Source organism: Hyla sarda, chromosome 4 (genome assembly GCF_029499605.1).
Source record: "Hyla sarda isolate aHylSar1 chromosome 4, aHylSar1.hap1, whole genome shotgun sequence".
Classification (NCBI taxonomy): domain Eukaryota; kingdom Metazoa; phylum Chordata; class Amphibia; order Anura; family Hylidae; genus Hyla; species Hyla sarda.
Window position 1 is genome coordinate 137,849,047 of NC_079192.1, and position 14,566 is coordinate 137,863,612.

Here is a 14,566-nt window from a genome sequence, read left to right on the forward strand (position 1 = left end):
ACCCATAGTTCTACCCATAGATAGTAATCATTATTATGAACAGTCTTTAGTAACTCAAAATGTTGGATACAAATTTACACACATCTTTGTCCTACTTTCCTCTACCCCCCCTCCCTCCACAATTGCCATAGAAATAATTCACATAGGTATGTAACATGTCAAAGTTTATTTAAAGGACAGTGCAATTTTTAAAGCCTCATACACTGATTCTATATAACCCAACTTTTGCCACCCTATGAGTATGACATAAATTGGGCATAGTTGTATGGATGAGTAAAGTTATTGTTGATGTGCAGTGATTGAATTTTTTGTTTTGTGTCTTTTTGTTCCACTAGTCACCTCATTAAATTTAACACAAGATTACTGTTTATTGTACCGGAACCTGTGTATACATGGTCGGTGCATCCCCACTCCTGGAAGCTATCGCTGTGAGTGCAACAAGGGATTCCATTTAGATGGTAGAGGAGAATGCATAGGTATGTTATGTTTTTACTTACTTTTACATTTTTTAACAGTTTTTATTGTTCTTGGTTCAATAGGTATTCCCATCTCAGTGTTGGCATATTATTAGGAGTGTTGGCATATTGCTAAGGGTCTGGAGGTCAGACCCTCACGCATGATTGAGGATAAATTCAACATTGTGGTCCCTATACAGTCCTTTCCTGCACTGTGGTATTCTGCCTCCAGCTGCACAGGGAATCTGCAGCACAGCTCCTTTCAAGTGAATGGGCAGAGCTGCAGTTACCTGCACATTCGGGTGACTGGAAGCTCCACTCGTAAAAACTGAATGGGTTGTAGTTCTGAAACAGACCCCCACCATTCATATAGTGATGGCATATCTAAATGGAGAATACCTTATTTAAAGGACAACTGTAGTGCAAGATTTTTATATATTGCTCTGCCCGGGCTGCAAAAATAAACAAAATAAACTTTAACTCAACTTCCTACATGCCCCTGTCGGTCCGGTACTGGCCTCATGGTCCAGCGGTGCAAACCTCATTCAACTTCCTGGGGACGGAGACGTCACAGAGCCATCGGCATATCACCGGCCGCAGTGATGTCCCGCCCCGGCCGGCCAGAGCTCCTTACATGAAAGCGGTCTCAGCCTATCACCGGCCGGGGCAGGACATCGTTGCGGCCGGTGATACACCGATGATTCTGTGACGTCTCCGTCCCCAGGAAGTTGAATGAGGTTCGCACCGCTGGACCGTGAGGCCAGCAAACGGGGGCATGTAGGAAGGTGAGTTAAAGTTTATTTTGTTTATTTTTGCAGCCCGGGTTCAGCAGTATATAAAAGTCTTGCACTACAGTTGTAAGTTGTCTGTGATAAAGCTGTAAAATTTACTTCCATCCAGAGGTAATAATTAAAAATACTAGACCTCTATGATTAAGGTCTCACATGTGCCAGAAACATGTCAGACTGTGAGGTGATGCTAGCATAAGGAAGATTTATGTATTACCTGGAGATGGAAATAAAGGTAACAGTTTTATCACAGTGCTGGATGAACATTGTCTTTGTTAAACCCCTTTATGTCTCTAGGGAATTGCTTTTGCATTAGGGATAGGTACGTTTCTGCAAAAAGAATGACTTTGCCTTAGTAGTTACTGTACTGTTTGCAAACGTCTGGACATTTGGCTAAGCTGGCGGGAAATTGTTAAAATGAACATTTCAAAAATCCCAAGAATGTATTGAATGAAGATATTTGCCCTGAAGGAATAAAAGAAAGATCCTTAGTAACTGTCACCAAGTTTAAAAATTCTATATTTCTATATAATGCTTTTCATAAAAAATAAAAAAAACTTTCTATTTTCATTTTAGCATACATTTAAAACAGTAACAAGTGCATTCTAAATGTAATCTACTCTATCTTAAAGGGAAAAACACTTATATAAAGTAGGGCCCCACAGTCTGAGCTCTTTTAGGGGACTGTATTACATCTTTATCTATATACTCTGTATATATAGAACTGTTTAAATGTAAGGCAGGTGTGGGGAAAATGCTGCAAAGTAAGAATGCTTTAAAAAATAATAGTTTTAATGGTTTATTTTCATCAGTTTAGGCTGGGATTACATATGGAATATAAAAACAAATTATGGTACAGACCTCTAGATACAAATTATGGTATTTCTATTTTTTGGCACGAAGGGTTACGTGCAACCCAAGTACCTCGATATATATATTTATTTATTTTTCACATAGTGTGAGCCAACTTCTATTATATTATGGGATTACATATGTCCAGTGTCCGGCATATGTGAACCCAGCCTAAACCTAACATTTATAATATCCATTTCTATTCCGTTATTTTTGACGGGAGAAAAAATACTTCATGCAACGTCTTTTCCCTGTCATAAAAAACGGAACAGGAAGCAAATTAAAAATTATCAAACGGATTGATAACGAGGACAGACAGTAATGTGAACAAGCCCTTAAACAGTTATCATTCTTCTAGGTACACTTGCACACGGTTTTTAAATGAACTCTGCAGTTGTTACAGACATCTTGGAGGATTAACCCCAGATTTTCTGTTGAAGTAGGCTTGCTCAAATTCATCTGTATCTTTCTGTAATCCCAGACAGACTTGATGATGTTGAGATCAGGGCTCAATGGGGGCCAAATCATCACTTCCAAGACTCTTTGTTCTTCTAAAGATAGTTCTTAAAGGTATATTCCAATTTCCTTAACCATGTCTCTATGTGTAGAGTATAGCAGCATAAACAAGTTTGCAATTGTTTTCATTTAGCAAACTTGCTGGGTTCTGTTGATATCCCTCCTCATCTGTCTCTCTTGTTGACAGCTGGTAGCCTGAGATCCCATCCACCAGCTCTGCTTCAATGCAGTGGTGACTTCATTCCCTGTGTAGTGGCTGGAGCTCCTGAGCTTACAACAGGCTCCCTACCCATGGGTCTTTCTCAGCCCATCTTGCTTGACAACTCCAGGCTTAGTCCCATTGCTTGAAACATGTCAGACACAGAAGCAGATGCCTGCCTCTCACCCAGCCCATCCACCAGCAATCCCTGAAGTGTTAACAGCAGACAGAGCTAATCAGCCAGATAAGAATACCCCTTTAATGACAGTGGCTGTATGTTTGGTATTGTTCTGCTGGAAAATAAATCAGGAGCCAATCAGATTTTCTTCTGATGGAATTTCATAATGGATAAGTATCTGCCTGTATTTTTCAACACTTATGGCACCATTAATCCCAATCAAATCCTCAACTCCATTTCCTGAAATGCAGCCTCAAACTTGCAAGGAACCTCCACCATGCTTTACTATTGCCTGCAGACACTTATTTTATACCACACCCCAGCCCTTGAGCAAACAAACTGCCTTCTGCAACTGCCAGTCCAGAGTACCTGCCATTTTTCTGCACCCCAGTTCCTATGTTTTTATGCATAGATGAGTCGCTTGCCTTTGTTTCCACATCAGAGGTATGGCTTTTTGGCTGCAATTTTTCCATGAAGACCACTTCTGGCCTAACTTTTATGAACAGTAGATAAGTGTACATGGGTCCCACCTGTTTCTGCCAGTTCTGAGTTCATGAAGCTGCTGGACATCTTCCGATTTTGTAGAGAAGTATGATGTTTCTGACAACTGCTGCAAGCTTGCCCATTTCTTTGTGCTTCTTCGAAAGCGCTTACCCAACACTCCTGAAAAACCCAGACTGCTCTGAAACCTTGTTGGTAGTATAACTACTATGTCTCAGCACTGTGCCCGGTCTTGCCAGGGTGTGTGACCTGTGACGTGAACAGTCTTCCACAACCTAGCTTTTCAGCTGAGTTTAACTGTTCCTCATCCAGTTCTAAGCCCACTTTCAGTTAATTAAGTCAAACTTAAATATGAAAATGAGAGCATTCCTGTCCTGCCATGGCAGCACTGGAACCCGAAGTCCCCAACACTTCAGTTTTTGAAAATATTCTTATTTTGCAACATTTTTTCTACGCCTTCCTTACAGCAGTTAAATAGGGATAAAAAGAGGCAATTTTTTTTATCTAATGATGTATTCTATTATAATTTTAGGGAAAGTGGCCATCAATGCACACATTGTATAAAAAAAACAGTAGTAATTCCAACACTGGCCCTAATTTAATATTGTGAACCTTACCTGCTTTTGTTGGATTTGTGTGCCAGAATTTGTTGCGCAATGCACCAAAATAATCCTGCAAACCAGACAAACCTCAAAAAGGGGCGGGTTCTTACTACCCAAACGTTTTACTATTGACTTCACACAAACTTTAAGGGCAAGTGAAGGTGAAAGCTAATGTTTCACTCCAAGAATATAATAGTCTTATTTAATGTGAAACAAATTTTTAACAGAAATTAAAAGAATTGACCTAGGACAAGAAGGAAACTGGCATTCTAACAAAAACCATCATCATTATCTCAGCAAGTGTCAGAGGCTTTAGCTTTAGAACTGTTTATGGTTTCTTTGCAAATGGAAAATGCTAGTTGCCAATAAATGTACAAGCCGCTTTTATAGTAAAGAGCATTATGCTGTTATGAGTTACAACGCAGGGAGTGATATGAAGACCGGGACCGGGTGAAATGTTTGTGTAATACATTTAAAAGAGTGTGAAATGTATTCTTGAGAATGTTGGTTCATTAGGCACTGTTGAGTCCAAAACTTTTGTGGTGAGTCATGTTTTAAGATACAAGATGCCAAATCATGAAATGTCTCCTAGGAAACTTCTCCATGGAACATTGGTTGTTTTCCATTAACAGGATACTCAAGTCTACCTGGTGCTTTTTAGGAATGTAATATGTACCCAAAGTATATGTTAGTCAAGGCTGGAGTGAACCATTTCTTTGGAAAAAAAACTCTATATGGAATGACCTTTACAAGAAGTTAAATGTTATAAGAGCCCAGCATGGAAATTATGCAAGATACAATTTGTTTTCAAATGTAATTTTCTAAATTTCCATTTGGTGGATCAGTTTTTGAATTTAGTGAACCATTGCGTATAGAGTGAAAGAATAGCAAAAGATGTTGGCTATGCCTTGAAGTTATGTATTGGAGGACTTGGTATTGATATTGACTTCATTGCACCTTGTTTTTATAAGGCCAATTTCTGTACATTTAGGTCAGAATTGCAGCGTATACATTATTTGTTCAGCCAAACAACCAGTACATAGCAATGTGAAGATGATTTAGCAATCTAAAGGTCATTTTAGGAAGGATGTTTGACTGTACTTAGGGAATAGAATTATGAATGAGCAACAGTCTTTGCTGAGTCTTGATCTTTTTTCCAGATTGTGGAGAAAATGTAATTTGAAACATATTTCATGTATTCTTGGTGTCCTTGGTGTAGAGAAATTAATGAATATACGATCATGTCCCATAAGTTATTTTGAAGGGATTTATATTTTTAACCACAAATTCTTCTTGTTGTTACGAGGAAAATTGATGCCTCACTTGCAGCCATGTCTATATTTGATAAGTGTTTTTGTCTGTTACTTGAGTTTTAGATTATGAAAGGAATGCAGTTTAATCCTCTGGATTTGCATTCTTTCTGACTATATTTTGAGGAATTCCCCTTCCTACCTGTTGTCTGAAAGGCCTTAAATGCATGTGAACGAATAAGCTTTATTTTGATTCATTTTGTGTTTTAGCTTGTGCAATGCAGTGATGATAGGAATAGTTACCAACGGGGCACCTATCATAGTGTTTGTCTACCTTAGTCCACCAGGGTGTATGTATGTGCATATATGTGTGTGTGTGTGTGTGTGTGTATATATATATATATATATATATATATATATATATATTATCTAAGCTATTAAAGAACCACCCAATTAAGTAAACACTAAGAATAAGATGAACTTTCCAGAATCACCCTATACTTATTCTGAATCCATCCAACTTATCACAAGACAGAAAGAAGGAATACTAATACATTCTACAATGGCAGATACCGGGTATATAGGTACCAGTACATAAAGTTGATAAAAGTGGATTACATTGACACTATTCGGATGGAATATAACAATGAAGTATTGTTTTAGTGGACCAATGACAATTAGTTCTCATCTGGAAACAAGTCAGCCATGTTTAAAATATTCTTCCGTTAGTAGTTAGTCCTTGGCTAGTTCGGCAGCTGGTTGTTACCTAAATAATTTTTCTGTGGAAGAATATTCCCAGGAAGATCTTTTGTCCTTTTGTCTGGTATTGTTGATCATGTATGGACAATTTGAACAAATGTAGTTGCCAATATGTGTAAGGCTGCGTCAGTGTAACAATTTTCCATCAATCATTCATTTAATGGTTGATAAACCTTCAGCTTACTTCTGTCCAATGTGTATGGCCACCTTTAGTATGCTGTGGGTTAGTTAAGATTTGGTTACATGAACAATGGAAACTGATTTCCTCCTATAAGCAATTGTAAAATCATGTGTTGTATCTGAATTGCTCTTATTATTCTCTTTCTCTACATGTTAGATGTTGATGAGTGTGAAAGAAACCCCTGCCTTCATGCCGATTGTGTAAATACCCAGGGATCATATATTTGCCAATGTCACTCAGGATTCCAGAGCACATCAACACGAACAGAATGCAGAGGTATGGAATAACATGATACTGGTCTGTAAAGCCAGGGAGAGCAGTATATGGGTCTGTGTTACAGGTATGATATAGAGGAAACACTAGTACAATATAAATAATGATAATAATAACCATTTTAATGATTAAAAGTCAGCAACACAGGTAGGTGAACAAGGATGATGACGCGTTTCAGGCGTTAACTGCCCTTAGCCATATAACAACAAGAATGAAAGTCTCCAACTTATATACGGGAAATGATCCAAGGAAGGTGGAGCACACCTGTACCGGATCATTTAACCCTTGACATACCAAAGAATGCAGACAATATCATATCATCAATTAGAAAGTGTCCAGCGGATTAAAATTGCAATATAAGTAAATAGAAAACACAGTATTATAAAAGCCAGACAAAAATAATAATGATATATAATGAAGAGAGAAACTAAATGTAACCATGAAATATAGACATCAAGACATGGGAAATGGTAGACAGAAGTATTTTGATATGATGTGTAGTGTTGAGCGGCATAGGCCATATTCGAATTCGCGAATATTCGCGAATATATGGACGAATATTCGTCTTATATTCGCGAATATTCGCATATTCGTTATATTCTCGTTTTATTTTCGCATATGCGAATATTCGCGTATGCGAAAATTAATATATGTGAATATTAGTATATGCAAGATTAACATGCGTACAAATTCGCATATGCGAAAATTAGCATATGCGAATTGTCGCATATGCGAATTTTAGCACGCCAGTCTCACACAGTAGTATTACAGCCTTCTTTACACCACACAAGCTGGAAGCAGAGAGGGGTGATCACTGTGATGTGTACTGTGAAAAAAACAAAAAAAAAACAAACCAATATTCGTAATTACGAATATATAGCGCTATATTCGCGAAATTCGCGAATTCGCGAATATGCGATATTCGCGAATAATATTCGAATTGCGAATATTCGCGAGCAACACTAATGATGTGTAAATGGTAATCTATATGCATATAAATATACACAAATAGCGATAAAAGGGAGGATGTATCGTATAAAGAAAATATATGAAATAATAAGTGAATAATTAATAATGTAATAGAATGTCCTGCCTTTTATTCAAACCTTTTGGAATTTGGGTAGCAAGAGTCATAATCCAAAATACTTCACTTCTGGGGAAAAGAAACCTGTTCTATACCCTGAATGTGTAATGTGGAGGTACTCAATACATGTTACTTGGCACAATGAGACGATACGGCTGAAATATGACATGTGTTGAAGTGAAGGATGTCGGACAAATGCTTCATGATCCTAACTTTGAGAGGGGTAGGGGTGCACTCCACATATTGCAATTTGCATTCTACGCATGAGATAAGATAAACCATAAGATAAACCACATGTGTGGTATTGCAATTAATGTATTGCTTTATATTGTGTGTGGATCCAGTAGCATATTGTTACGCCGAGCGCTCCGGGTCCCCGCTCCTCCCCGGAGCGCTCGCTTCACTCTCCCCGCTGCAGCGCTCCGGTCACATCCTCTGACCCGGGGCGCTGCGATTCCACTGTCAGCCGGGATGCGATACGCGATGCGGGTAGCGCCCGCTCGCGATGCGCACCCCGGCTCCCGTACCTGACTCGCTCCCCGTCTGTTCTGTCCCGGCGCGCGCGGCCCCGCTCCCTAGGGCGCGCGCGCGCCGGGTCTCTGCGATTTAAAGGGCCACTGCGCCGCTGATTGGCGCAGTGGTTCCAATTAGTGTGTTCACCTGTGCACTTCCCTATATCACCTCACTTCCCCTGCACTCCCTTGCCGGATCTTGTTGCCTTAGTGCCAGTGAAAGCGTTCCTTGTGTGTTCCTAGCCTGTGTTCCAGACCTTCTGCCGTTGCCCCTGACTACGATCCTTGCTGCCTGCCCCGACCTTCTGCTACGTCCGACCTTGCTTCTGCCTACTCCCTTGTACCGCGCCTATCTTCAGCAGCCAGAGAGGTGAGCCGTTGCTAGTGGATACAACCTGGTCACTACCGCCGCAGCAAGACCATCCCGCTTTGCGGCGGGCTCTGGTGAAAACCAGTAGTGGCTTAGAACCGGTCCACTAGCACGGTCCACGCCAATCCCTCTCTGGCACAGAGGATCCACTACCTGCCAGCCGGCATCGTGACAGTAGATCCGGCCATGGATCCCGCTGAAGTTCCTCTGCCAGTTGTCGCTGACCTCACCACGGTGGTCGCCCAGCAATCACAACAGATAGCGCAACAAGGCCAACAGCTGTCTCAACTGACCGTTATGCTACAACAGTTACTACCACAGCTTCAGCAGTCATCTCCTCCGCCAGCTCCTGCACCTCCTCCGCAGCGAGTGGCCGCTCCTGGGATACGCTTATCCTTGCCGGATAAATTTGATGGGGACTCTAAGTTTTGCCGTGGCTTTCTTTCCCAATGTTCCCTGCATCTGGAGATGATGTCGGACCTGTTTCCCACTGAAAGGTCTAAGGTGGCTTTCGTAGTCAGCCTTCTGTCCGGAAAAGCCCTGTCATGGGCCACACCGCTCTGGGACCGCAATGACCCCGTCACTGCCTCTGTACACTCCTTCTTCTCGGAAATCCGAAGTGTCTTTGAGGAACCTGCCCGACCCTCTTCTGCTGAGACTGCCCTGTTGAACCTGGTCCAGGGTAATTCTTCCGTTGGCGAGTATGCCGTACAATTCCGTACTCTTGCTTCAGAATTGTCCTGGAATAATGAGGCCCTCTGCGCGACCTTCAAAAAAGGCCTATCCAGCAACATTAAAGATGTTCTGGCCGCACGAGAAATTCCTGCTAATCTACATGAACTTATTCACCTAGCCACTCGCATTGACATGCGTTTTTCCGAAAGGCGTCAGGAACTCCGCCAAGATATGGACTCTGTTCGCACGAGGCGTTTCTTCTCCTCGGCTCCTCTCTCCTCTGGTCCCCTGCAATCTGTTCCTGTGCCTCCCGCCGTGGAGGCTATGCAGGTCGACCGGTCTCGCCTGACACCTCAAGAGAGGACACAACGCCGTATGGAGAACCTCTGCCTGTACTGTGCTAGTACCGAACACTTCCTGAGGGAATGTCCTATCCGTCCTCCCCGCCTGGAAAGACGTACGCTGACTCCGCACAAAGGTGAGACAGTCCTTGATGTCTACTCTGCTTCTCCACGTCTTACTGTGCCTGTGCGGATGTCTGCCTCTGCCTTCTCCTTCTCTACAGTGGCCTTCTTGGACTCTGGATCTGCAGGAAATTTTATTTTGGCCTCTCTCGTCAACAGGTTCAACATCCCCGTGACCAGTCTCGCCAGACCCCTCTACATCAATTGTGTAAATAATGAAAGATTGGACTGTACCATACGTTTCCGCACGGAGCCCCTTCTTATGAGCATCGGATCTCATCATGAGAGGATTGAACTTTTGGTCCTCCCCAATTGCACCTCGGAAATTCTCCTTGGACTTCCCTGGCTTCAACTTCATTCCCCAACCCTGGATTGGTCCACTGGGGAGATCAAGAGTTGGGGGTCCTCTTGTTCCAAGAACTGTCTAAAACCGGTTCCCAGTAACCCTTGCCGTAACTCTGTGGTTCCTCCAGTAACCGGTCTCCCTAAGGCCTATATGGACTTCGCGGATGTTTTCTGCAAAAAACAAGCTGAGACTCTACCTCCTCACAGGCCTTATGATTGCCCTATCGACCTCCTCCCGGGCACTACTCCACCCCGGGGCAGAATTTATCCTCTCTCTGCCCCAGAGACTCTTGCCATGTCCGAATACGTCCAGGAGAATCTTAAAAAGGGCTTTATCCGTAAATCCTCCTCTCCTGCCGGAGCCGGATTTTTCTTTGTGTCCAAAAAAGATGGCTCCCTACGTCCTTGCATTGACTACCGCGGTCTTAATAAAATCACGGTTAAGAACCGCTACCCCTTACCCCTCATCTCTGAACTCTTTGATCGCCTCCAAGGTGCCCACATCTTTACTAAATTGGACTTAAGAGGCGCCTATAACCTCATCCGCATCAGAGAGGGGGACGAGTGGAAAACGGCATTTAACACCAGAGATGGACACTTTGAGTATCTGGTCATGCCCTTCGGCCTGTGCAACGCCCCTGCCGTCTTCCAGGACTTTGTCAATGAAATTTTTCGTGATCTGTTATACTCCTGTGTTGTTGTATATCTGGACGATATCCTAATTTTTTCTGCCAATCTAGAAGAACACCGCCAGCATGTCCGTATGGTTCTTCAGAGACTTCGTGACAACCAACTCTATGCCAAAATTGAGAAATGTCTGTTTGAATGCCAATCTCTTCCTTTTCTAGGATATTTGGTCTCTGGCCAGGGACTACAGATGGATCCAGACAAGCTTTCTGCCGTCTTAGATTGGCCACGCCCCTCCGGACTCCGTGCTATCCAACGCTTTTTGGGGTTCGCCAATTATTACAGGCAATTTATTCCACATTTTTCTACCATTGTGGCTCCTATCGTGGCTTTAACCAAAAAAAATGCTGATCCCAAGTCCTGGCCTCCTCAAGCAGAAGACGCCTTTAAACGACTCAAGTCTGCCTTTTCTTCGGCTCCCGTCCTCTCCAGACCTGACCCTTCCAAACCCTTCCTATTGGAGGTTGATGCCTCCTCAGTGGGAGCTGGAGCTGTTCTTCTACAAAAAAATTCTTCCGGGCATGCTGTCACTTGTGGTTTTTTCTCTAGGACCTTCTCTCCAGCGGAGAGGAACTACTCCATCGGGGATCGAGAGCTTCTAGTCATTAAATTAGCACTTGAGGAATGGAGGCATCTGCTGGAGGGATCAAGTTCTCCTGTTATTATCTACACCGACCACAAGAACCTCTCCTACCTCCAGTCTGCCCAACGGCTGAATCCTCGCCAGGCCCGGTGGTCTCTGTTCTTTGCCCGATTTAATTTTGAGATTCACTTTCGTCCTGCCGATAAGAACATTAGGGCCGATGCTCTCTCTCGTTCCTCGGATGCCTCAGAAGTTGAACTCTCTCCGCAACACATCATTCCACCTGACTGCCTGATCTCCACTTCTCCTGCCTCCATCAGGCAGACTCCTCCAGGAAAGACCTTTGTTTCTCCTCGCCAACGCCTCGGAATCCTTAAATGGGGTCACTCCTCCCATCTCGCAGGTCATGCGGGTATCAAGAAATCTGTGCAACTCATCTCCCGCTTCTATTGGTGGCCGACTCTGGAGACGGATGTTGTGGACTTTGTGCGAGCCTGCACTATCTGTGCCCGGGATAAGACTCCTCGCCAGAAGCCCGCTGGTTTTCTTCATCCTCTGCCTGTCCCCGAACAGCCTTGGTCTCTGATTGGTATGGATTTTATTACTGATTTACCCCCTTCCCGTGGCAACACTGTTATTTGGGTGGTCGTTGATCGATTCTCCAAAATGGCACATTTCATCCCTCTTCCTGGTCTTCCTTCTGCGCCTCAGTTGGCTAAACAATTTTTTGTACACATTTTTCGTCTTCACGGGTTGCCTACACAGATTGTCTCGGATAGAGGCGTCCAATTCGTGTCTAAATTCTGGAGGGCTCTCTGTAAACAACTCAAGATTAAATTAAATTTTTCTTCTGCATATCATCCCCAGTCCAATGGACAAGTAGAAAGAATTAACCAGATCTTGGGTGATTATTTACGACATTTTGTTTCCTCCCGCCAGGATGACTGGGCAGATCTCCTCCCATGGGCCGAATTCTCGTATAACTTCAGGGTCTCTGAGTCTTCCTCCAAATCCCCATTTTTCGTGGTGTACGGCCGTCACCCTCTTCCCCCCCTCCCTACTCCCTTGCCCTCTGGTCTGCCCGCTGTGGATGAAATTTCTCGTGACCTTTCCATCATATGGAGAGAGACCCAAAATTCTCTCTTACAGGCTTCTTCACGCATGAAGAAGTTCGCGGACAAGAAAAGAAGAGCTCCTCCCGTTTTTTCCCCTGGAGACAAGGTATGGCTCTCCGCTAAATATGTCCGCTTCCGTGTCCCTAGCTACAAGTTGGGACCACGCTATCTTGGTCCTTTCAAAATTTTGTCTCAAATTAATCCTGTCTCTTATAAACTTCTTCTTCCTCCTTCTCTTCGTATCCCTAATGCCTTTCACGTCTCTCTTCTCAAACCACTCATCCTCAACCGTTTTTCTCCCAAATCTGTTCCTCCCACTCCTGTTTCCGGCTCCTCGGACGTCTTCTCTGTCAGAGAAATCTTGGCTTCCAAGAAGGTCAGAGGGAAAACTTTTTTTTTGGTGGACTGGGAGGGTTGTGGTCCTGAAGAGAGATCCTGGGAACCTGAGGACAACATCCTAGACAAAAGTCTGCTCCTCAGGTTCTCAGGCTCTAAGAAGAGGGGGAGACCCAAGGGGGGGGGGGTACTGTTACGCCGAGCGCTCCGGGTCCCCGCTCCTCCCCGGAGCGCTCGCTTCACTCTCCCCGCTGCAGCGCTCCGGTCACATCCTCTGACCCGGGGCGCTGCGATTCCACTGTCAGCCGGGATGCGATACGCGATGCGGGTAGCGCCCGCTCGCGATGCGCACCCCGGCTCCCGTACCTGACTCGCTCCCCGTCTGTTCTGTCCCGGCGCGCGCGGCCCCGCTCCCTAGGGCGCGCGCGCGCCGGGTCTCTGCGATTTAAAGGGCCACTGCGCCGCTGATTGGCGCAGTGGTTCCAATTAGTGTGTTCACCTGTGCACTTCCCTATATCACCTCACTTCCCCTGCACTCCCTTGCCGGATCTTGTTGCCTTAGTGCCAGTGAAAGCGTTCCTTGTGTGTTCCTAGCCTGTGTTCCAGACCTTCTGCCGTTGCCCCTGACTACGATCCTTGCTGCCTGCCCCGACCTTCTGCTACGTCCGACCTTGCTTCTGCCTACTCCCTTGTACCGCGCCTATCTTCAGCAGCCAGAGAGGTGAGCCGTTGCTAGTGGATACGACCTGGTCACTACCGCCGCAGCAAGACCATCCCGCTTTGCGGCGGGCTCTGGTGAAAACCAGTAGTGGCTTAGAACCGGTCCACTAGCACGGTCCACGCCAATCCCTCTCTGGCACAGAGGATCCACTACCTGCCAGCCGGCATCGTGACACATATGATGTGAATCTGCCTCCCACCAACATTCTGGTACAACAAATGCAGACAGAATGCCCACACCTATATGAACCAGAACGTCGTAACCAGGTAGGGGTCGATTTGATCAAACTTGAAAAAAGACCAGGAGACAATAATTGTCTTAGTATGGGGGGCAGACGTCCCCCCACACTAGGACAATTATTATCTCCTAGTCTTTTTTCAAGTTCGACCAAATCGACCCCTACCTGGTTTTGCATTCATGGAATGCATTTTCTTCTTGTGGAAAGAGCCAGTCTGCCATGCCGTTTCTCCTGAGGAACATATATCGTGTGATCATACCCTTATTGTGAACTTTTTTGCCTGCGTATGCTTTTACTATACTTCTTTTTGGGATTTACACTGTTACAGGTATTCTATCTGATTTTAATGGAAACAATATCTTTTAGACATCGACGAATGCTTACAAAATGGTCGTATCTGCAACAATGGACGGTGTGTGAACACGGATGGCAGTTTCCACTGTGTGTGCAATGCAGGCTTTCAAGTGTCAGTTGATGGAAAGAATTGCCAAGGTAAATTCTTCATTTTTATGACTTCTGCTTTATTCTCTAAGTTCATAGTACAGCACTAACTTTTCTCCATATACGGTATGTGAATGTTAATGTTATTACCCCTTTAGACACTTAGAGGGGAACTTAATAAATACTTTTTTCCACAATTTTTGTGGAAAAAAGTGGGCAAATTTTGGGCAACAAAATGCAACTTTTTTCACTCTTGCACTGTTCCTGCAACTTATTTCAATGGTAGGCTGGGATTTAAAGAACATGATGTCCATTTCAGATTTTAGTTTGTGGACAACTACAGCCAAAGATGTATTAAGAAAGCCTCTTAATAGATTTGCCTCGCCAACAGAATTGTTTAGGATCAGCCTATAATATGCCAGTCTCAGTAAACCTTCATCC

The 14,566-nt window shown here is 43.9% G+C and overlaps 1 protein-coding gene across 9 annotated transcripts in view; it reads left to right on the forward strand.

The window, feature by feature from the left end:
• Window positions 1–14,566, forward strand: part of FBN1 (fibrillin 1) — a 267,073-nt gene that overhangs the window by 122,668 nt on the left and 129,839 nt on the right. For 8 of the 9 annotated variants that reach the window (XM_056572267.1, XM_056572268.1, XM_056572269.1 and 5 more), the window contains 3 exons: window positions 336–476; window positions 6,438–6,557; window positions 14,051–14,176. In XM_056572267.1, the coding sequence (XP_056428242.1) occupies window positions 336–476; window positions 6,438–6,557; window positions 14,051–14,176 (387 nt within the window). Of the gene's footprint in view, window positions 1–335; window positions 477–3,420; window positions 3,433–6,437; window positions 6,558–14,050; window positions 14,177–14,566 lie in introns of those variants that run through there. The other variant, XM_056572276.1, reaches the window with a different exon arrangement.